Below are 25,107 nucleotides of genomic sequence, written 5' to 3'. Positions count from 1 at the left end.
TTGGAAAATCAATAAAGTGTGCGGCGCGGTCAGCGGTGAACCGCGGCACGCGGGGATCGTGCTGTTTGGAGGTTATGTCGCGCATATATTACGACACCAACACTCGCGTCGCACGCAGGCTGCCCGTACCCCGTACGTGCTATTTTCGTTGCGGCGAAAACTGTTTATTCTCGCTGGTCGTAGGCGCCGCGCGTTACGCACTTATAATGCATCTGAATGCGAAGAGGAGCTACGAGAGCGCTGTGAGATAGTAGACAAAAATGGGCAGGAAGAAGGCTCATGCATCATCCAGGGGTAAACAACAGGGTCCATCACCGCAACAGAAGCATATATCTGCGGCGAAAAGGAATGAGCTTAATGTCCTGTGCGAGAAACTCTTTCATCGTGAGTACTCCCGTACGTCGAGTTCTTTCTCGACATCCTTCAACACGTTGGACAAAAAGCTCTGTTTTTCATGAAAAAGATTTTATATCTAACTATGACTTGGTAATAAATGAATAAATAAGTGATGTTTTCCAGCAAGAACTAGTAATACAGTGATCACTTCATCTTTGTTTAACATGTCATGCTGTGTCATTTGTGTCTGTTGGAAAGCACTCATAGAGCCTAAAATTAGGGAAGAGAATGAATATGTGTCAAGGATTATTTATATATATATATATACATATATTTTGACATACTCTGCTTGCACTATGGGAATCTATTCTGCTGCTATACCATATTGTTGAGTTATTTGTTTTTACATGCTATTTTGATGTGTTTACAGTGAGTAGTAACCCAGCGTACGTAACGCAATCATGGAACAACTACTTGGATATATCAGAAGTTCTGCTGAAGGTTAAACGTCTGGAGGAGATGAAGACGGAATCATCTCAGCGATCCCAGGGGATTGTACAATTCATAAATTGGCTGACAGAGAATGGGGCGCAGGTGGATGGCTTGAGTATCGCCGAGTTTCCAGGATATGATCTAGGACTGAAGGCGGAGACTGACTTTGCTGAGAACCAATTGATCCTAGAAATACCTAGGGCGCTCATCTTCAGCACGTATACTGCAGCATCAGAATTGACTATTCTACAAAATGATCCACTGGTGCAGCATATGCCACAAGTGGCTTTGGCCATAGCGCTTCTCATAGAGAGATACAAGGAGAATTCTAAGTGGAAGCCTTACTTAGATATGCTTCCAAGCAGTTATAATACAGTTTTATACATGAAGACTAATGACATGATTGAGCTGAAAGGCAGTCCTACATTAGGTACATAATTATTTTTACAAATCTTATGTCACACTGTTTTATCCAAAAGATGAATTTTTATATATATCCATCGTGCTTGATAATACAAAAGATAATTGTAATCTCATATTAATAGTAACTAAATTTATATTTTAATTTTTGTGTAGTATAGTTTGTATTGCAATTTTTATAGCTTTTAATTTCCATTAGATTTATTCTTTATTTTGTTTACTTAGAGGCTGCATTGAAACAATGTCGAAACATCGCAAGGCAATATTCCTACTTTAACAAAGTATTTCAAAATACCAACAACGCCGTCTCAGCAATACTTAGAAACATTTTTACTTACGAAAGATATTGGTGAGTAATTAGAATAAAGTATAATAAGTTATAATTTTAAATAAGGATGGGTAATCATAAATTAATCGAATGTAATTTATAATTTTATATATAAAATTAACTTTTACATATTTATATATAAACCTATAAATAAATACATCTTAGTTCTATACGTGGAAGTTTAGCAAAATAGTTTAGCAATTTTATGATAATAACAATTATTTATTGCATTTAAAAAATTCTATTTAAAAAATAATTTTATTGCATATTTTAATTGCAATTATTTTATATTTTAATTTTTTTGTATTGATCGTAATTTAAAAAAGCATATATATACATTTAGGGAATTGATTCGGTACTTTTCGATGACTTTTCGATAAAATAACGCGATGACTTAACAATCGATGTAGCTCTTGCTAAGGATTCAGCCTTCGGAGTATAATTCCTTGATAAGTATGCAAAAATACTGGCAATTTTCTATTAGATTGGCGCAAAAAGTTTACACATTTCTATTATAATCTTTTGTTTTAAATAACGGATGTTTCGAAAATAAAATTTAAATATTTTTTGATGAAAGAACAATATTAAAATTCTTCTAATAATTTCCTTCAAAGGGAATATTATTGTGAAAATAGCACGATTAAAAATTATAACACTGTTTTATTTAATAAAAAAATTGAGATATATTATATATATGAATCTTTTACGCCAAACTAATATGCTAATCGTGCAATTAGGTCGGCGACGAGTTACTTAGCATAATCGGGTATCGTCTCCCAACTATCGTTTGCGTCTAACGAATCATTATCCATATCGCTCTTGCTGTCAAAGTCCTCCGCAGATTCTTGCGTCTCCGTTCTTTCGGGCCTTTTGGTTGTCGACGTAGCAACGACATTCACCATTACGGCGCTCAAACTGCTGGAATTCGACAGCTTTCTCGCTGCCATAACCGGGCCCTGGAAAACTGCACGAGAGAACGTGTTTCTGTACGTGTACTTCTGTTTTTGCCGAATCCGGCAGACGATGAAAATCGCCATGAACACGACGATCGTCACGCCCAGTATCGCACCGCTTGCTATTATGCTTGGCTTCATCTTCGACAGGGTCTTCTTTTCTTCTCCGTCGTTCATACTGCTCAACGTTTCATCAGCTGTTTTTATATCAATAGTGTTCGGTTCTTCTCTCACAATCTCTTCGACATATCCAGCATGGAATTCACTGGAGTCATTCGATCGAAGAGTTTTCTCTGTCTCATCAATCACCACTACACTCGCATTATTGTTGTCTACCGCAAGCTTCACTTTTGGTTCGTGTTTATTGTTATCGATTTCAGTCTCGAACTGCTGCTGTACATCCTTTGCGAAAGGCAGAGAATCGAACGTTGTTAATAAATCGACAATCTGCATCGTTCGGCGGGAATTCTCCAGGTCATCAGCATTTAGCGTATCATTTCCTGGATACATCATTTCCCTTGACGCGTTTCTGTCGCGCTCGACGAGATCTAACAACCTTGACATCGACATGTTCTCCACGTCTTTGTTGAAGAACGGATCGTGTAAGTAGCTCATGATGTCTTTGAATCGATTCATCGTCTCTTCCATCTCTTGTTTCGTGTCTTCTCTTTCTGTGATATCATCTTCATCGAAATGTTCGTTAGAGTTGCTTGTAGACGAGAGTGATATGATAATTTCTCCGTTGTTTGTGTTGGAGGTTTCCAGAGTTTGATGATTTTTAGGCTTGGACATCCTCAGTCTCGATACTTCCGTCAAGTGGACCTTGCTAGAGCCCCTTTGACGTAAAGCTATCAGCTCCTCCACACTCATATTCCTCGATTTGAGAAGACGTTCCAGTCGCTTGCCGGCCGAGCCGGACGCAAACAGTTCGAAGATCTCCGCTCGTGCCTCTGGTTCGATCTCAGAGACGACTTCCTCGTAACGTTTGGTATCTCGATGGTTTGCCAATGTGCGATCGCGAGCTCTCTCTCCCGGCAATCGAGTCACCTGATGATAATCAGCTGAGTGATTCTTGTCACGAAGTTCCTTTTTATCATCAGCCTGATTCGCTGTTTGTTTCTTCTCGACCTGACTCACAACAGCATCAATTTTACTTGAATGATCTTTACTTTGTTTCCCGTTGTCTTCAGGATTCGAAGCATCACTCTGATACTCGGCTTCGATAAATGTTTTGTAATCCTCTGCAGTGGGCACGCCGATAGGAACTGATTGATCGTTATCACGAATCATTTTTCTCTCATTATTATTGTTGATGTCGTCATTCTGATCGTTCTCACGACCTTCCACCCGCTTGGTCCGCTCTGTGGGATTGAGAATCTGTTCGATGCTCAAAGTGGACTCGGTATCGCGAGGCGCTTGCTGCGAGATGATCCTCTCACTCGACGGACCCGAACTTTTCCCCTTCTTGAAATCCGTGAAGTCCGAGAATTCCATGATCTCGTCCTCGTCAAGGCTCTCAAGCCTCGTCGCGTGGTCGCTCGTCGATTCCGCGTTGACTTCGTCGTTTAGAAAATACTCCGCTGAGTTTATTGTGATTGGCGGCAACGTCGACGTGGTAATCACCGTCGAGAGCGTCAGAGGAGTCGTCGGAGCTCTCAACCAGGAGCCATCGTGCGCGGATCGCGTCATCTCGGCGTCATCTTCCGATTCTTTAACACTATTTGTGTTGTTTGTGAAAATCTCGAGTCTCTTCGAGACTTCATCTGTGACGTTTGTCATCTGGGAGCTATCCGAAATTGTATCTGAGGTTGTTGTAATTTTTATCGTGATATTTTCAAACATGGACGGTTGCGTAGACACCCAAGGTGGTGTCACCGTTGCGGCGAGCTTCATCAGCGAATCGGACATCACCCTCGACATTTCCTCGATATATTCGTCGGATTCATCGGCGATCCTCGACTTCAGAGCGTTGATCACGTCGGTTTTTCCCTTTAGGAGATCGTTCAGGGTCAGATTTCTGCGCTGAAGTATCTCCGACAGACTCGAGCCCTCCTCCTGTTGCATCTTCAGAAGTGATTTCAGCTCGAGCGCGTTCTCTCGCTCTTTGTTTGACGATTCCATCGAAAGTATCTCATCGCCCTTAGGTAAATATTGAGGGGAATTTTTCGATTCCTCATTCCCGTGGTTGGAGGAGGCCTCGTTCGCCAGGGCGAACTCATAATTCTGCGGTGGTCGTCTCTTTCTTGGGCGAGGTCTTAGGTACTCCTCGTCGCTGAATTCATGTTCGTATTCATTGGGATGAGACTGAAAAGCTTCGCGATACCTCCAGGTAACTTCTCGGTCATTCAATGAACTATCAACGATGTTACGACCACGTTTTCCGTCATTGCTTGCTGCACTATCGATCGTTTCCTCGTAGAACGTTGGATTCTGTAAATTCTTCAACGGACGACGTCTCTTGCGCGGATAATTTTCATCGGGATTCTCGTCCCGACTTCGATACGAGGCGTCATGGTTATAGTCGTCCGGAGGTGGTAATCGTCTGCCCCCTCGAGGACGATCCGGTTGATCGATCGCGTAATGATACTTGAACGGTCGGCGACTCGTCGCCAGTAAAGCCTCCTGTTCAACATCCTCGACCTCGTCCCTCGTGTAAGACCGGTAATGAGAAAACGGTAGCAGAGGCACAGAATCGCCGTCACGCCACTTTGGCTCGAGAGCCTCGCCGTTGCTTCTCCATTTGCCTGCAGGAGGCTCACTCGATCGCTCAAGATTTTCCGCGGAACTTTGCGACACTTCCGCGTCGTTCAACTGTCCCCGCAGCTCCTGAAAGAGTAAAAAATTCCTTAAAAAGGAATTCCTTCAAATTTTATAATAAATAAATATTTAATAAATTTCAACTAAATACTAGTGGATTTCTAAATCAATATTTTACTCAAAGTTATGCGAAACATAATTGAAAAAATATTTTACTTCATGGAAAGAATGAAAAATTCATTTTATTGGATTGTTAAAATAATTATGTACGAGACGCTCAAAGTGGTTTACAGAATGTCAAAATTTTTTTGCAGCATTGTACATTATGCTTGAATTCTCACGTAACTATTTTGATAAAATTATGTTCAGAACTGCATCTATTTAAATTTTTAGATATTAGCAAAATTGTTCTTTCCATATTGAAATGCACTTTTATGATACATATAATTAGTTGATATTCATGTAATTATTTAGATTAATTAGATTTATAATTATCATATATATATTTTATATTACAGTACTTTCATTTTATAAGATTATTAATTTTTCTTTTATTCTTTCTTCAGTAATTTTAAATAATTTTATTTCGCAGCGAATATTGTTTCCTATGTCGGAACAAGTTTCCTGATAATATTTCCTGTTCAATAATATTTAATGATCACGTTCAATAAAGCAATTCGTTTTTTCATAAATGTTATAAGAACAAATTATCTGCGATATTTGCCACTTATTGAAATATGCTCGCAAGAATAAAATTAAACTTCGGTAAATTGCAATTCGTCTTAAGTCACGCAGGAAATCGTTGTTAAACGAGGCATACAATTGCAACGGTAAAGGCCAACGACCATAACGATAGAAAGTATTGAGGTGTTCGTAACTCTTTATAAATACAATCACGAAATGTTTACATAAATAGCTAACTGATCTTCCACTAGAGAGATTACATTTTTCAATAAATTATACGCTCATAGTTTGCATTAAAATTTGAAATGGAGTTTACTTGGACATCAGAAGAAAAGTCAACTTTCATGATTTATTCATATCTTTGCCTTTTTTTAAAAGTTTCTGTATTGAAAGGATATTTGTTAGAGTTTCGAGAAACTTTTTGACACATTATTAAATTCATAATGTCAAATTATATTTAATTTGAATTATTTTTAATCATTTTTAATCGTAGATCGTTAATTTAAACTAAAAAAAGGAGTTAAACAATTTAATTTAAATAAATATATTAAATTTCATTCAAATTTAGTTTATTATCTGAGTTCACGTTATACGTTAATATAAATATTGTTTACTTTGAAATTAACCATAGAAATGAATTGATTTACATGACATTTGGACACACATGAGAATTAAAAATAACAAAACGTTATTTCAAGAAAAGAAAATATTATTTAACTCGAAAGATTGGGTTACTATTGCTCTTTTGTTTGCTCTAACAGTGCAGTACGTTGCGGAAGTACGCGTCGCGAGCACTGGATTTTGCGCATGTATCTCTCGATTATTCATCAGGATCTTCTTCATGCTGAAAGGAGGATTCGGCGATTTCTCGCTTTTACTTTCGCAAGCCGGACGCTCACGCGTGAGAATGTGCGAAATAGAGAGCCGCGTGCGATTCTTTGCCCGCGAAGATATTATACTTTTCCGTTCTCGTTTCGCATGGCAGAGGCAATCTTGTAGTCAAATTAATTCACTATTGAAATTTTTGTAAAATAATTTGAATTACTATTTGCTTACAATGGTAAAATAATTTTCGAAAACAAATTTTGATGAATCACACATTTGTACTCTTTTACATGAATTCTTTGAAGAACAATTTTGCTGAAGTATCTAAAAATTTAGCCAGATAGGAAATAATTGCGTAGGAAACTCAAGTATGAGTAGTACTGCAAAAACTTGACATTTTAGCAATCAGTTTGAGCACCCTACATAATTATTTTGATGGTTCAACAAAATTATTTTGAGATCTGTATTTTTAGCTGAATTTTTAGGTACTTCAACAAAACCGTCCTTTCTGTGTATATTTAATTGACTTATATTTAATACTTATAATTATACTAGAGATCTAATAAATAATTTATGTTTTTATTATGTTTTTATATTTAATTCACTTATATTTAATACTTATATTAGAGATCTAATAAATAATTTATTTTTTTATTACACCTACATTTAATTCATTTATATTTGATACTTAGGATTGTATTAGAGATTTAATAACTTAAGATCATTTTGCTCAATGACATCTTTGTTATGTTTCGTTACGTTGCTAAAGTGCAGGCGAAAATCGATTGAACATAAGCGAGTCATTGTAACATTTCATAAGCGGGCGTTAGCTCTATCGGCTCATTAGAGTCACATTAAAGCATTTCGTAACTTTATTAATATAAAATTCTGTGCTTTCGCCGATGATTTTCACTTCGCTTTCTCGTCGTAAAAAAAAAGATCGTACGCGCGCATTTCCCATTTTCCACGGTCTATTCTTGGTATATTCGCGAACCACGTGGGAAATTATCCGCGATTACTTTCCTGCGAGTAACGGAAATCTCGGGAGAATAATTTAATACGGCTTGTCGTATTTCGTTTCGAATTGACGATCGAAAAGACTACGCTTTTTTACGGATTTTCCAATTTGTCACCAATTTTTTTTTTTAGCACTGGCATTCCAGCGGTGTATCGTATGAATCTACCTTTTTATCGTCCAACAATACGAATTGTGATATTTATAATTGTACGTTTTCTCTTATTCTCTCCGAGAGAACTTGCCCTGAAGTACTTTTTACTTATATACTACTAAACGTTTTTTTCTGTTTCTCTTTGTCTTTCTTGGAGGCCGGACTCGGCATCAGATTTCATTCCTCGCCTTCAGCTCCGAGATCAGGGATACGGCGAAATACGCGACAAAACGCTCGTAAAGTCTCGAACTTTCCGCGCGGTACCAGCTTTCTCTTTCTCTTACGGTTCACGCGCGAGTTTTCTCGTCGCAGCGCATCGATCTCGCGATCATCAGGCGCATCGACGAAAAATTCTGGGAGGAAAAGCGTTCCGATAGAAAATTGATCTCGGAGCCAATCTCGTAGAATACAAGTTAGGAGAAATACGGACAGATGTACGAGGCTGTTCGGAAATCGTTCACTTTCCCTGAAGTTATAAATATATAGAAGAATGAGGCCCGTTTCAATGTTGAGGTGTCGGTAGTTTTCGTACTCACTGGGGGATCGGAAACTAGTTTCAGCGGTTTACGCTTCACTGAATCTTATTTATCAAGAATTTAATATTTAAAGTGAAAAATATTATATATGATATAAAAAATGAAAAAACTCATTTTATATTCAATTCATATTGTTGACAGAAATAAGATAATAAAAGAATAATTCAAGAAGTAAGAGAACTCTCACTATACATATTATATTAGGTGTTGGAATTAATTCGTAGCGTTTTTTAATGAAAGAATGTTATTTATTTCACATGAGCATTAAAAAATACATTAATGAAAGTACTTCCCATCACTTGTAAAACGCTACGAATTAATTCCAACACCTAATATATAAAACTCAAATGGGCTTGCGAGAAGTAATTAAATTATATTAGTAATTTTATAGTTTTTATAGTTTTTTTTTGCATTTTATTATCAGGTGTTGTCTCATTATATATGATCTATTAAATTATTGCATAATTTTCTTTTTTTATTGAAATTCAAATGATTTGTGAAACGCAGTCAATTTGTCAATATTGAATGTCTGGATAATCTCTCAGTCAAAAAAGAAGTGTTTAATTTTAAAATATTAAAATGCTTTATTTTTGTCTCCGTTTATTTGTGAACATTTAAAGATGTTTTAGTTTTAAACGTTTTAAATAAACAAAACATTATGTGTTTGATTTTAAAACATTATGGCTGGCTTGTTCTATTTTTTAAATAAACTTCAATTCACTGCTTTACTCTCTTATTCTCTTTTATTGTTTTTATTTTTTATTTATCTTTTTATTTATATAATTAGTAAGTAAATTATCATATAGTTTATCCGAAGATGTAAAACAACCGATTGCATATATTTTAAATTCAAACACGTAGTGTTTTATTTATTGAGTTTTTTTTTATGAAAAAAAGATTCTTAACATTTTGATCTTAAGTTAAATTACTCAAGTTTAACGAACGTCTAATGAACGCAATTACGGCGGAACTTGGTTGAACCTGTCACCCACGAACGTCATGATTATTTCGCAATCGTGACATACGTGCATATACCTACTTATTTCTGCCCGACTTAGAAACGTTCAGTGGCTGCGTGACGAGTATCAGTAGAAATGTCACAACCTACTAGTTTTTACAAAAAATCACGACTTGTTAAAAACGTCAGAGATATAACTTTCGGCACTTCGACCGAATGAAACGGTCATTCACCTCTTCGCATCTAAAATGTTACTCCAGAAAGTTACTTCGCGTTAAAATTGATATGAATTCCTCAAAAAAAGGAAAATTAACGTTTCTTCCTATTATACCCAAAGTCACTCTCGGAAGTTTGAAAATTATAAACTTTTATTTTATAATTAAAAAAACTTATTTTATAATCAATTTACACATACAATATAGCCAAGTTTAATTTATTTTAAAATCAGCTTTCTTGATTAATTTTTCAATGATTTCTCTATTCGAATTTTTGAAAAATCAGTTTTTTAGCAAATTTTTCAACGGTTCCTTTATTCAAATTCTCAATTTACATCGGGGGATTTCTGCACACGTGACATTTCGTTTGGAATTACACTTTCGTTGCAAATTCATCGAAGCAAGAACGACGTTTCTCGTGCATGGTTACCTGATGCTCATAGCCACCGCCGCCGCTTCGTTCCGCAATTTCCGGCTTCCTCGCGGGATCGCCGTGGACCAAAACGTCGTGCGAGATGTCACACGCGAATGCGATGAACGCGAGCACGAGTAACACCTTCCACATAGTTACAAGGCGATCAGGAACCTCAATGCCTGGTCCTCGCGACACCGTGATCCCTTTTCGCCGATACGACACTTTACCTCTTCGTCGCTCTTCGCGAAGAAGTGCACGTAAATCACCGCGGCACACAGAATAACAAAGATTACGTTTTTCCGATTACACCAGCTTAAGATTCCCTCATAAATCATACAGACGAACGTGCACTGTCTCGTGCACTCAATCTCCAATTAAATCGATCCCAGTCGAATCAATATAGAGATTTACGAAGTCACATAAAAATAGTCGGGAACGATCTTATAATTAACTCTCCTCGTAAATATCTTCACGATGCATTAAGACAATAATTAGTTAGTTCGTTATGTTGTCAGTTTGTAGCAACGTGTACATACTAATCCATTGTGTAGCACTTGTATTTGCCAAAAATATTTGATTATGAAACACACACTCCGAACTCTGGAAATCGTCACGCGATTTTTCTCTTTGCACTTCTCTGTCCACCTTTTCGCTTTGTTAATTTTCCTTTTTATTCCTACGTATCGGGGGAGTCTCTCTTGATCACCGCGTGGAAAACTCGTGATCCACAGACGCGTTCTCCATTTTCGATTTCGTGAAACAAAAAACCGCTCGTGTGTCTCACTCGTGCGATCGGGTGTAAAACTTTTCGCGAGCTCAGACCGCTCGTCTGCGTTCTCGGCAAATCGTTCCTGCGAACTGACGTCGCTTTTCTCCACGCGCGCTCCTAAGTAAGCCGGTGAAACTCGAGAGGAGTAAAAGAGTCTTCCGCCGCGAGTCTCCTCTACTGCTGGCTACTCACGATCACCCGCTCTCGACGGGATTCCCCGGAGCCGAACCGCAGCTTGGAGAGATGAATCCCGGTAATCGCTACACGCGGACCGCGAACGATTCGATCAGCTAACATCCGCGATTGATGAAGAAGCGCCGGCCACTCACTATCTTAAATTGGGAAACGTGTTATTTTGCGTCGAGCGTCGCAAAAAAGGAAAAAATTAACGACGGAGAAAGTCCATTCCATATCGCGGAGAATATTCAACAAAATATCAGATGATATCGGGTATTAAAGTGGAATATTACAAGCACTATTTCGAAGGTTACTTTTTTTGATATGTAAAACTCGAACATTCAATACGTGTTACAGCGTATAATAATTGTGAAGAGGAAAACATTATCGTTAAAATTATAACGTAAGAATATCTTATTTAAATGTAATTATTTAAAAAATTCTCGAGAAAGGGGAGAAATTTTCTACCCATTTAACAGAAAATTATTGATTAATCAAATATTGACAAAAAAAAAAATGTATTCTTAATATGGTCAAACTTACATTTGTCATTTTTCGTTTCACGACTTTTAAAAAATCACTCTTTTTGAGTTGTGACGATTTTTTTGGAAATTAACTTCATTAATTTTTTATAATTGATACTTTGATAGTTTATTTAACTCATTCATGGTAAAATCACGTTTTTATCACTTTTGATGCAAGGGAGCGATATGTATACACGATTAAATAACCATTACATATAAAAGAAACGTAATATCGCGTGATGTAGTCATTAAGAATCGATAGGCTGTTAATTTACTTGCTAATATCTCCGTATTATTGATTTTACTTATCGCAATTGACTCTTTAGAATTCGCGACTGCATCCAGAGGCTACATGGAAAAGGAGCAGGAAGTCGTTAAGTACTCGAAGCGAAAACCTTGTTAACGCATATGCCGCGTGCGTATATCTGTCACCATGAACCTTCAATTGCAATAAAACTCGCAAGATTTTATGTGACTATTCGCTTATATCCCTGCATATCTGGACGTGTAGCAATAAACTATATAAACTGCGGGTAATAACTTTACACGATAGTATGCACTCGTTGCGTTTGTTTTTTAAATTAAATCTACATAGAATTTGTAGAAAATATTAAATATAAGCTTAAAATAAATTTCCCGCGCGAACGGAGAAGCGGGGCAAATCGTGTCGCGTTTTACTGGCGTGTATTTAATGCATGTTGCGGCATTACAAATTACGATCAGCAAATGTGAGCATAAAGTAGAGAAGTGTGTCGATCGTTTGCAACAATAGACTACGCAAACTATTCTTTTACGCGTAATTTACGTAAACAATACTTATAATAGCGTGATTTCTCCTCCTTTCTCCTCTTTTTAAAATGATACATTTTACCAACGAAATTTCGAGCATAATTTATAATAATTTCCTAAGAATTATGATGTTATTCTACTTCTAACAAAGCTTTAATATTAGCAGACTTGTGTCGCTGCCATTTATCATATTTTTTTATATACATATATATTTAATTCTATTCAGTCTACTGTATTTTTTATCTTTGTACTTTCACAAATTAAAAATGACGAATTATTAAAGCAATAAATAACTCGTTTCTCATAGTTCTTAGGTTACTGTTACGCGGGAAGAGTTTAGTTAGTTAGAATTTAGTTAGCGACCAACAACGAAATCTCTTGTTTCCCGAAAGTTCTTGCGTGTGAATCCGTCATTTCTCGTAAAAAGTTTGTACCAATTATTGTATTATGCAGCTAGTTATAACAGGTGGATAGTTTGCGGTTAGCACGTAACGCGACCGAATAAAATTAATGAGGGTTCCCTCGTGGATGAGAGCGACTGTCGCTAATGAACTACGATGAAGCGACGATGTAACGACAATGACGAGGACAAGGATAATGATGTGGTTCTTTCGCAATTCGTTGGAGTGCAGATAGACATCAGAGCTGATTTCATTGTCTTAAGTTTGCCTTAGACGATTCAAAAGAGATGAATGAGATAGAATCTTTGACATACAATTTCATATGTCTCTCTTTTGAAAGCTTATGACATAAAATATTATAATTAGTAAGTGTAATAGTTTAATAAATTACGGCATTGAAATTTTTTACCTTTTATCCGTTATCTGAGTCTTGCAATTTTAATGCAGATTTTTATGTTGTTCTATAAAGTTGTAAAAAATCTTAAAGAATTCTTACAGAATTCTTGTGAAAGCTTCAACAAGTTTTTATTATCACAGAAGTATCATAGATTGTATTTTATTTATTTTTTATAGATTTGAAGAAAGTGGAACTGATTGGATATGGAAAATTGGGTTCTAGTGAAACGAATTACTTTTCACATATAATGTAGCTTACAACGCGGAGAACAATAGATAATTTTATGGATAGTTTTTGAGCTATGATGTAGCTCAAACTAAAACTTGCTCACCTTTGACTATAACTCAACTATCCTATGCGCCTTATGTCTATATCTTCTATGCATTACATTAAGAGAAATTTGGTTGTTCTAATTAAATTTTTTAAATTAAAAAATAAGAAAGTTTTTGTAAATCACATATATTATACAAAACATTTCTAATTCTCTCAGTGTATTATAAGTTACATTATATGTGAAAACTAATTCCTTTCACCATGGCCCAATTTTTCATACAATTAGTGCGGAGTTCTTTATCAAAATTTACAACCAAAAAAATCGACTGTGTCTTTAAAATCCAATGTGGAATTACCAGTGGAAGATTAAGCCTTTAAACTTATACACGAAGATGATGCTCTTCATTTTAAGTGTAAACTCGGTGTTTGGGAAATAAGCTTTAGTTATAAACCGCTTGATATATGGGCTTCACTAATAGTACATCGGGAATGGATGCACATTCGAGCGTATGTGGGAAGGTCACACGCTGAATCGTGAGATCTTCTCTATGCACACTTTCTACGCGATAAACGAGCGTGCTACAGCGAAGGGATTGACCGACCAGTTTCAGATACACTGAAAATAATAGCGATCGCCTTAGTTGTACAGTGCGTAATGAAATTCCATGTTCTCGTGACCCACAAGGATGATAGGTACTTGCCGCACGAACACCGGTGATACTTTCCAATCTAATCTCTATTATGATATAAGAAAATATAACACACCGGACGATGCCTACTTTTTTCTCTTTCATTAGGATATCATTCACTTTATATCCATGTTCAAACTCTGCTCTGAATTTTTTGTTTAAATTCCGTTGAGCATCTGGAGTTTATGTAAAGAAGCGTTTATGAGATACGTAAGGAATATTAATTTCTAAATAGAAAACTTCTGTACTTTTTAGTTTATATATCCGTTTCTAATGATCTAGTTTATATTCCGATGTTTTTTTTTTACATTGATACATAAAGTGAATGCCACCGTGAACACTATACTAATCACATATTGAACTCATGTTGATTAATGACTACTGCAAAACGCTGTGTTGGTAGTTCAAGATTTCTAACGCGGGAATCCTGTTCTGCAATGTTTCTGCCCCGGTTAACTATATTACACATCATTAGAGATTTTGCAGTGCGTTTTATGATGAAGTATAATGTATTCATGCGCTCGTCAACTTCGCATTATGAGAACTTAAGTAACCTTTGGACAGTTTTTTCTATGTGCTATACAAATATGTATATTAATATTTACAGCAACGATGTGGTTATTATATCTCACTGCACTGGGAAAATATTAAATTTTAATAAATATTTGTTTGAATAGTAAATATATTTTACTAAACATATATAGGTATATTTAATATAAAAGCCATTAATTTGATTTAATTATTATTTGTTTATTGAGTTTAAATATTTATTTATTAAATACACATAAGTAAATGTTTACTTAGTATATTCAAAGAAATTTGTATCAAGATTTAGTAAATTTTTTTATATATAGTTCAGATATCAACCTTTTAGCAATCAATTTAAATTTTGTTTAAAAAAAAAATTAACAATATGAATACATTATCACAAATATATATATATATATATTCTTGTAAAAATCTTTTATAAGAATTTTAATTACAAGGGAAACAATTTTATTTATTGAGTGTAAAAAAGATCAAATAAACCAGCAAACATCAGAAAAGTATGCGTAATATGGATCACGTTTATCAACTTCAGTATATTATTGTTAATGATACAATTACAGCGTCACGTTGGTGAACGCTGTCGCGCATAAAAGATACGCGTGATCGCTTTCGCAGCATGCGGCACGTATGTACGCACACGCGTGTGTATGCAAACGCGGAGCGATTGGAAGCGATGTCGAGGAAACGGTGACGGAGCGGGCCTTTCCTTGAGCGAGAACATTGGAGAACGCGCGCTTCGCTCACTCTCAGCGATATCTCTCATTTCGCGTATCTCACCTTGCGAGAGCTAAAGAACTCGTAAAGAATCGCATTACTTCGCGCACTTTCACACGGACTTTCATGACAAATCTGGTGTTCCTAGTACATCTTGATTAACATCTCATAGGTGTTCAAAACGTTCATCACAGCTCGCAGTTTACGTACTGAGAAAAAAATATAATTTAATAAATAATTGTTTGAATAGTACTAATGTAACATTTATTTACGGAAAAAAGTATTTACTAAATAAAAAATATAATAATTAAGTTAAATTGATTTTGTACCAAATAAGTGTATGTTTACATTTAGTATATTCAACTGGCACTATTCAAACAAATATTTATTAAAATTCGTATATTTTTCTCTCAGTGCATTGATCTAAAATTAATTAGCACAAAATAAAATTAGATATCCACACATTTCATTCCATCTTATTCTATCTCATTTTATCTTAAGCAGGTGAAAAAAACAGGTTCTGAAAAATATGGTGGACCAATCAGAAGTTGTCTAAACATCTGATCTCTTACTTAAGAATCTCTGTGTCGTCTATCTCTTGCGGGAAAATACCCAATTTGTGCGTGAGAGTTCTAGAAGCGAAAGCGTTCTGTATACTGAGAAAAAATTCTGGTTGAAAATGAACAAACCGAATTCTGTTCATATCAATCAGAATTCTGATTATCTCAATTAGAATTATATTATAGATTCAATGAAAAAATTATTGTTTATCCATTTTCAAGACCAGAATTCTAATTAATGCAACTGTACTCTTTTTCCAGTGTATACAAAGTTTTTGCATTGTATAATTTCCCATAGAAAAATATGGTATACATTGAACGAGACTTCGTACCAAACTACTACTTTTTATTGCAACACTGAATTATGGAGCGTGTCAAAAGCGAAATCTCATAGTTTCATCAAATTCTTTTTCGAAAATCATTTTTAGCGCTCGCACTGACGCACGAGCGCGCGTTACTATTGTTACTTTTAACGCGCGAGTAATCCCGTGTAGTTTCATGTTGCATGTAAGACACGCTTCACGCGACTCTCCGAAGTTACACGAAATTAAATTCGAATACTACAAATACGGCAAATTGTCAATAGACCGTGAAATTTTATTCTGTTTATCGTGAGGACCGAACTGGCATTGAGACAGTGAAGATGCCTGATTTTATATTTATCATTACGATGAGAACGTTATTTATTAAAATTTCATTTCTATTATTATTACGACACTATTGTTCCGTCTATTGATTCGTTTATAATTTTTTTCGCGCACCGCGTAATAGATTATTAGCGGTTCGCCAAGTAGTGACGTATCATTTTGCGGTATTGCATAGAGAAACTACTGGCGAACCTGTTCTTTCGAGCCTATCTCTCTATCGAATCTAAATCTTTCGCATTGCAGAGTCGTTGACTTTTTCGCGAATCAATCTCGCTGGCCTCTAATGCTAGATAATCTTTATTTTCAAGATAACGGTCAAAACAAACGGCGTGAAACTGTACAAATTGAATTTCATTTTGCATTGAAGAACTTATTTCCATTTACATCAAGATTTCAGAAAAAATATGTGAGTCTAATTAAAAAATAAGTATTACATACATATACATTTCAATTTTTGTAATATTTACATAATTACAAAGTCTTCTATAACGCTTACAAAGTTTTGCGCAAGAGCATATGAATACTACTTTTAAGATAATTCTCGATGCTGAACTTCTGCCATCGAAATATTTCTATTAGGTCCAGTTTTTGAAAAATATGCAACATTTTTTTCAATATACATATAATGAAATTTTATTCAAATTAAAAAAAATAAATCAGAAATGTTGAGCGTTTAATGTTTATTTTTATATATCTAGATCATTTTCACGTATTAGAGTCCAACAATAATTACCTAGTATATTTTCATTCTAAAATCTCTGATAATGTTTCTTATCATAAAATCCTACTGCAGATGCCTTGTTTATCACTTGTATCCAAATTATTCGGATAGAAATCTTATTTAAAAAATAGTATGCTATATCTTTAAAAAATGATATGCTATATATTTGAAAAATAATGGAATTTTTCTGATAGATTCGAACTCGACGTCCCAAAATACATTAAAAAAGTTGTTCTCTTGCATTAAAAAAAATATTCTCATTAAATCGATAAAAGACTCCAAAAGTGGCATTTTTGTGATAACAAACAAAATAGTAATTTTGTGATAAGAAATTCTGTTCGGTCTCTCCAAAATACCATTCTCGTACGGCCCTTTTGTTGATGTAATTAGAACATATTTCTCAATGTGCTACTGTAATTTTTCACCGGATAGTTTTAATTGTTATTTTGTAATACGGACTCAAGACAACTTGGAAATGAGTTTTCCGATTTTCTTCCGAATTCGAAAATTCGTATAAAATGTTGAATTTGATAGCAAGAGTAATCTGCAGGAGTAATCCGTATCCTCGATGGACAATGAACATTCAAGGGTCATTAGCTTGACACGGTTTACTAGAATTAATTTATTCCATACGAGGAAGAGCTCGATCATGCAACCGGCACAGTAGTTGATGGTGCGCGCATAGACCTTATTATATGCACAGATGATAACATCCCAATTGAACGAGAGTAACACGCGATCATCTCCCACGTGGAGGATGTGCGACGGCTATGATGAGAAGCGCACGTTTCTCTAGAGAGAGAGAGAGAGAGAGAGAGAGAGAGAGAGAGAGAGAGAGAGAGAGAGAGAGAAAGAGAGAGAAAGTCCGTTTCGCCAGACGGATACGACAAAACTGCGGCAATGAATCCTCTCATATGTTCATTTCCAAAATTCTGGGTCAAGTTCTTGTTTGTCCGAAAAGTAGCTGCTTGTTTGCGACGAGTTAACAATGTTCTTCCTCAATTTCGCTCCGAAGGCGAAAGCGCTTCACGCTTCGGAGATTGACGCGAGTACGTACGCATTCGTCGTAACGGTGACTTTTGATAGCCGACGGATTTCACCTCGAGTCGGAAATCCAAGCAGTTGAATTATTTTTATTTTAGTGAAAGATCTGAGACTTTGAAACTAAGGACGTGGCTATAATAGAGACATCGGTAATAACATTGAATGAATTTTTCAGCTGGGCAGTTTCCACGGTGATGACGAGGCAGAACCTGGTTCCAAGTCCCGATGGTTCACGCATGATCCACGCTTTAATCCCGATGTGGGATATGTGCAATCACGAGAACGGAAGGGTAAGTCATGGAGATAATGAGCCTGGCGTGAATGAGCAATGCGTTTTCTGTCATTACTATAGATTACGACGGACTTCAACGCGACTTCGGATCGCTGTGAGTGCTACGCGTTGAGGGACTTCAAGAAAGGAGAACAGGTGTTCATAAGTTACGGTCCGAGAACGAACTCCGATTTCTTCGTGCATTCGGGCTTCGTCTGCATGGATAACGAACAAGTATGCACATTTATTCATTTAAAATTTATGTATTTATGTAACAAACGACATTAGTCTGTTGCTAAAGAGTTTAATATTGAAATAACAAACTGTGAAGGCAACTGATGTCTATAATAATATTTTTGCTAGCAAGAGAAATCAACGTCGATGATTTTATCAAAGAATTTATAGCGAAGAGCGAATTTCACAATGCGAATCTCTATACATTATTTACAAAGGCATATCGCAATATGATATGTTACAGGATGGCTTTAAGCTTCGTCTTGGTATTAGCAAAGCGGATTCTCTTCAGAAAGAACGAATAGAACTATTGAGCAAACTAGATTTGCCGTCAGTAGGAGAATTTTTACTGAAACCTGGTACGGAGCCGATCTCCGATACGCTATTAGCCTTCTTGCGAGTGTTTAGTATGCGAAAAGCCGAGCTCACACATTGGTTACGCTCGGACAAGGTCTTCGACCTGAAACACGTAGACTGTGCGTTGGAGACAGTCGTCGAGGAGAATGTCAGAAAATTTTTGCTGACCAGACTGCAGCTTTTAATCGCTAATTATCCTACAACATTGAAGGTGAAAGTGAAATCTGATGTTGCATCATCTGCCTTTACTCTGCCTTCTCTGTCGATCGCACACGATTAATCAACATAAATATTTTTGTTTTTTTCGACAGGAGGATCTAGAATTACTGGAAACAACGTTGCCGCAGATGAAAAAAATGGCAGTTCAATTGAGGGTCACAGAAAAGAGAATTCTTTCGGGTGCACTCGAATACGTAGAACAATGGATAAAGGCTTAAAAAACGATCGGCTGTGGTTTGGCGAGGGTGTCGAACACATATTTACAGTTAAAAGCATCTCGAGAAAAATCAACTTTATTTTTACAATATTTCCGAACGATTTCAAATATAAAAGTAAAGTATATAGAGAGATATATATATATATATAATATATATAAAAGTGGACGAATTATATGTAATAAAGCGTATATTTATCGTCTGTTAAATATGCAAACTCTTCATTTGGTCGACGTGTGTGCGCGTACTAATTATAAGAAAAAAATGCATTGTAAAATATATTGAGAATTATATGAATGATCAATTATATATGTGTGTCTATGTGATATATAATGTAATTGTATAATAATTGTGTGCTCAGCAAATATCTTAATTCTTGTTTTTGTAGAATGGAGACTTTCAATAAGCTTCTTCGTATTTGTTTTTTATAAAATTGCGTACCGACTCAAATATCGATCATTAGAGAGAATGAGAGATCGAATGATTCTGATCTATAACTACGAGAATTAATATTCTACTTGCTCTGCTTGATATATAACATTTTAAAAAAAGATATTCATACAAAAGAGAATACTGTTAATGAATATTTATTTTTCAGAACGAATACATAACAGATACCTGAAGGTCTTGATATGAAACTATATATATAATAGCGTAGGCCTACGACATTAGACTTGCATACGCCATAAAACATTTAAAACATTTCCTGACGCACGAGTGAATTTGAACGACCCGCGTAAATACAACCCTGCGAGGTGTTTCCGAGTGCATTATAAATCGTGTTTAACTTCGTGATCTCGTTAACTGTATAAATCGTTGCGAGACGATAATAGTATCGCGCGTCTCACGCATTGATTAGATCTCTAGGAAATGCCAGATTTCGCGAAACGAAATTAATTAAAATTAACGAAGCTAATTGTAACAAAATGCTATGATCAGGCTACAGCAGGACTGATAGCTCGGAATATCGCTTTTTTAAATATATTTCAATATAAGAATAATTAAAAGAATGTTACATAAACATAAATCATTTGACATATACGTAATATATACGATGAGATTTTAAACCTATAATGTGATCAAGTATGTATATCTTTACAAGCTGTAAGAAAATTCATTGCATCTGCGATGCAATTTTTTGAATGAATAATTTGCATAAAGTAAACATCAAGTGTGATAGCGGAATGTATTTACAAATTTAATTTGTATTGACGTGCGTTGCTCGGAAAATTCAGGAACACAAAGCAGAAAGTAAAAGATTATAGGCGAAATTTCGATCTTATAAAAATAATACATAATAAACATATAATTAATAAAAACGAAAAAGTATAATATATAATATATAACGTTAATAAATTATTTTTTAAATTAAATTTATCATATTGCATTATGTACATCAAATAATCAATTTAATAAAAAAAAATTATATTTAAAATCTCAAATATTGATAGTAGAACATGGAAAAATTCTTTCAAAATTCTCAGGATTCAAACTTTATTCTCATTTGCGGAACAAATCTATCAATAATAACTATGCGTAATATACAAATCTACTTACATAATAATCATAAATTCTACAAAATGTTTTTTTAACATGCTAACAAACACAGTGATGAATGCAAAGTAAATTTATAAAATCGACATAAGCACCACAATTGTTACAGCTTCTCCAAAGCTGCTTTTGCAAAACCAATCAATCAGAATCATAATTGAAATTGTAAACAATTGTTTAAATGTGTTCCTAAATTTTCTGACGATCGTACAGAGAATTCAATTACACTACTCCGCATTGATGCACATTAAAAACTGTACGCGAGATTATCCAAATGCAAAGCTAATTTGAGTGACGAAATATAACATACATTCTACCTAAATATATACTTGTATTTCTCATTGATTAACATTAATATTGGTATAATATTAATATTAGTGTAATATTAATATTAGTGTTAATATTAATATTATTAGTTTCTAATTAAATAATTTTAAGTATAATGCAGTACATCAGTGCGAAGTAGTTCAAGTCGAATTCATCACTAGGTTCATCAGAAAATACCTGTCATTTCAATCATTTCGCATCTATCCGTTTTGTATCTATTTTCTTCTTATCTATTTTCGGATCGCTAATATATGTGTTTAATTATCATCGATATATTTTACTTAACAGATAAAGACAGAAGAATGTGTAACATGTTTTATGTAAAATTAACATTCTGTGGTATAAATCGATATCAAAATTCTGAAGCAAACGATACATTTTTAAAAATAGCGCATGAGTTACATCTATAAACGGCACTTACAATTGTATCAGTTTTATTTCGTAATCCGACTTGAGTATCACTATTACGAGAATGTTCGAAATGTTTGATAAAAGCTAACGACCATTCACAGGTAAAGTTTGTTGCTTTTATTTTCACGATTCAAGCTCAAGTAATATTTTGTCTTTATGACGGATCGTAGAGATCGGTTTCCTGTTGCAAAGAATCGATCTCATTGTCATAGTAACTATCGGAATCTTTGAAATCAGGAACTACAACAATATCGATAGCATCCCCCTTCAATTCGTAAGCGTCGTCTTCCATCTCCTCTTCCACTTTTACATTCCCTACGTTGTGGTCCTCGGTGAGATGCGTAAGAAGGGCGGGTAAGGCGTAAAATATTTTGTCACATAAATTGCATTGAAACGTCTTACCGTCGACCGCGCGTAAACAATGCATGTAATCTTTCATGGGTTGATAAACTTTTCTATGTAGGGCCATATGCTTCTCATGGTCCATGGAGAGAATAAATTCGTAAGAACAGATAGGACACTTCAGGTTGTGTTTTGTCCACATTGTGTGTATCTTCAGTCGATGAAGACTCTCGTAGACCTCGCCGCAAATGGGACACTTGAGGCATATGTGATTTTCCAGGGTCTCCGTGTTCTCGTACATACCGCTACATTCATTGCACTGATACGACTTTTGTTTCTTGCAGGTATGCTTGGACCAGTGTTTTTCCAGCTGAGCCAAGAGGTCGAATACCAATTCGCAAACCGTACAGACAAACATTCCATGATGATCGCGTTTCAGGCCGCATTCCAATATGCTGATCGAGCACTGATAGTGCTTTTCATAGTTATCCTTGCGCAACAAGCTCTCGTTGCAGGACTCGCATTGGTTTTGATGTTTGGTCAAGTGAGCAAATAACATTCCGGGCTCTGCGTTCGAATAATTACAAAAATTACACATGTAACTCTCCGCCATCATATGCAAGTGTGAAAGCAAATGCCTCTGATACGTATTTGGACTGAAGAACGTTGCGCCACATGCGGGACACTTCAAATAGGGTCTCTTTTTATCCGTATAATGCAGGGAAAGAGGATTTAACTTTTTTGTCCACTTCTTGTCCCTTTTCATCTTTTCCAGGTTTTCGTACGTGATACATTCGATTTTAGGGATACGTTCATGCTCCTCGGAAGATGTGCTTTGGCTGGTTTCATCCTGTGTCGCTTGATCGCTGTTAGCTACGTACTTCCGCAAATATACCATCTTGTTGTAACTGTGCTTCCACCTGCCGTTCTTTTGATTCTTGGAGATTTTATGCATACTCTGTTCAAGCAGTTCCTCCATCCTCACTTCCGCATCCTCGAGAGCCTCTAAGGGAGGCATTAGAATGTAATTGTCCTCATTGGACACAGATGGTTCGATCTTACAGGATACTTCAGAAGGATGCTTCGTAAGATACAACAAATCTAGCGATGTCTCCTGTTCTTGAGATTCCACTTTGTGTGGAACAGTCTCCACGCTGCTTCGTAATTTTCGCCCACTGCTACTGGCATGCTTACTCTTTCTGTGGCTCTTGCTCTTCTTCTCCTCCGTGGTCTTTCTCGTTTTTTTGGGCAGGTTCTCGCTCTCGATCTCGTCCAGCTTCAGCATCCTGTTAGTCTTCAAGTCGCGTCGCCTCATTGACGCTGTATTACACAATCAATGGGACGGGGTACGTGTGTTTACAATTGTCAGACGTCGTGACATAACCTAATACCCGTGTCCTATTAACAGACGGATGTGAGAAAACATGCGAAAATCTCGCCGATCCTACGAATACCTGATTCATGTACTCACGTATCGCGATCAGTCGCATAGTCGACGACAGCCCTGGTTGTGCTTCACGACGCGCTGTCACATTGCACCCCCCCAGCATTGATTTTTCCGGGATCCGGATTTCTCCGGAGGCATGGCCGTCCGCTGTCCTAGGGCGGAGAAGTCGTGTGGAAACACGGCGTGCCGACTCTCGTCTCGTAGCTCGTTCAGGAAAACACGTATGTGGGAAACCCTGGCGTTTCTCTTCCCCGATAACGCTGGATGAATCAGCTGTTCACGAAACGGATGCGAAAGAGAGAGATCGAACGATCTCGTTCGCCATGCCGTAGCGTCGCTTACCGTCCTCGCGTTCTGCTTTCAAGAGTAGAAAGGGCTCGATAACGGATAACGGGCCGAGGTAGCTCGCGCCGCGAATCGATGAGAAAGAAAGGAAGGAAGAAAGAAAGGAAGAATATGCTCGATGTGATCTCTTTGCCTTCTCCTTCTCTCGGACAACACACCCAGACCGATAGTGCCCGGATATTCGCTTATTTTGTTTTAAACGAACTTCCTGTTTGTCGGGAAAAGAGGAGGAGGCAAAGAGATTGTGTGACTTCTTCCGATTTGCACAAATTCTTTTAATGTTTATTCTCTTATAATGTTACTTATAGATTATGAGATAAAATCATATTTTTTGAAATGTATTATATGTAGAAGTTAAAAAACGAATTCGATGCTAGTGCGAAAATGTCTCCCCTCTCTCCTCTCTCTCTCTCTCTCTCTCTCTCTCTCTCTCTCTCTCTCTTTCTCTCGCTCGCTTTTGTTCTCTCTCCTCCCCTCCTTCGTTTTCTCGTTCTTTTTCGTTCTTTTCTCTTTCTCTTTTTCTCTCTCTCTCTTTCTCTCTCTTCTTTCGCTATATACAGTGTCTTTCAAAGATTTATATTGCAAGGCTTAATGAAAAATGCGACACTTGATATTACATTGCAAATTTTCAAATAGAATAAAAAGTTAAAATGACATCGAAATGACGTCAAAATAGTACCAAAATGAATTATATATAATATTAAAGGTCATTTATTGATTCCATCATGATTTATTTCAATGTCATTTTGACTATTATCGTGATATCGATCTTACCCAAGTAGAATACAAAAGAGAGTCATAATTAATTAAGTTATAATTAATAAGGTCATGATGATGTTCATGCATGCATTAGTCCACATTTTATATACATATATAATTTCAGTGTTCTACTTTAGTGTATTCATACTAATGCAATACGCGGCTTATTATAATATTAATATATATGGTTCTGAAGTTGTAGCCATCTATTTTAATATCATATTATCATATTATAAGAAAATTACCTAAATGATATTATTTATCTCATTAATCTATATATCTGCTAT

The 25,107-nt window shown here is 35.9% G+C and overlaps 3 protein-coding genes across 5 annotated transcripts in view; 1 reads left to right on the top strand and 2 right to left on the bottom strand.

Annotated features, from left to right (window-relative positions):
• Positions 1-21,886, top strand: part of Setd3 (SET domain containing 3) — a 24,064-nt gene extending 2,178 nt beyond the window's left edge. Inside the window, exons 2-8 of one of the 3 annotated variants that reach the window (XM_087408829.1) lie at positions 184-396; positions 767-1,258; positions 1,474-1,597; positions 18,518-18,632; positions 18,695-18,847; positions 19,092-19,415; positions 19,516-21,886. In XM_087408829.1, the coding sequence (XP_087264955.1) occupies positions 261-396; positions 767-1,258; positions 1,474-1,597; positions 18,518-18,632; positions 18,695-18,847; positions 19,092-19,415; positions 19,516-19,641 (1,470 nt within the window). In that variant the 5' untranslated portion in view covers positions 184-260 and the 3' untranslated portion in view covers positions 19,642-21,886. Of the gene's footprint in view, positions 1-29; positions 397-766; positions 1,259-1,473; positions 1,598-18,517; positions 18,633-18,694; positions 18,848-19,091; positions 19,416-19,515 lie in introns of those variants that run through there. The other 2 variants (XM_087408828.1, XM_011063083.2) reach the window with 2 other exon arrangements.
• LOC105150178 (hypothetical protein) lies at positions 1,610-18,511 on the bottom strand. Its single transcript, XM_011063082.2, has 2 exons — positions 10,104-18,511; positions 1,610-5,355 (listed from the first exon to the last, which is right to left on the bottom strand). Exons 1-2 carry the CDS (start codon positions 10,236-10,238, stop codon positions 2,326-2,328), a joined length of 3,165 nt encoding a protein of 1,054 aa, XP_011061384.1. The 5' UTR covers positions 10,239-18,511; the 3' UTR covers positions 1,610-2,325.
• LOC105150175 (uncharacterized) lies at positions 21,709-25,107 on the bottom strand. The gene is made up of 2 exons (XM_011063080.2): positions 23,741-25,107; positions 21,709-23,667 (listed from the first exon to the last, which is right to left on the bottom strand). Exon 2 carries the CDS (start codon positions 23,582-23,584, stop codon positions 22,082-22,084), a length of 1,503 nt encoding a protein of 500 aa, XP_011061382.2. The 5' UTR covers positions 23,585-23,667; positions 23,741-25,107; the 3' UTR covers positions 21,709-22,081.

The sequence above is a fragment of the Acromyrmex echinatior genome, chromosome 8 (assembly GCF_024713525.1).
Source record: "Acromyrmex echinatior isolate Ae372 chromosome 8, ASM2471352v2, whole genome shotgun sequence".
In the NCBI taxonomy this organism is placed as follows: Eukaryota; Metazoa; Arthropoda; class Insecta; order Hymenoptera; family Formicidae; genus Acromyrmex; species Acromyrmex echinatior.
The sequence above is the reverse complement of the archived record's forward strand: the minus strand, read 5'-3'. Positions and strand labels throughout refer to the sequence as shown.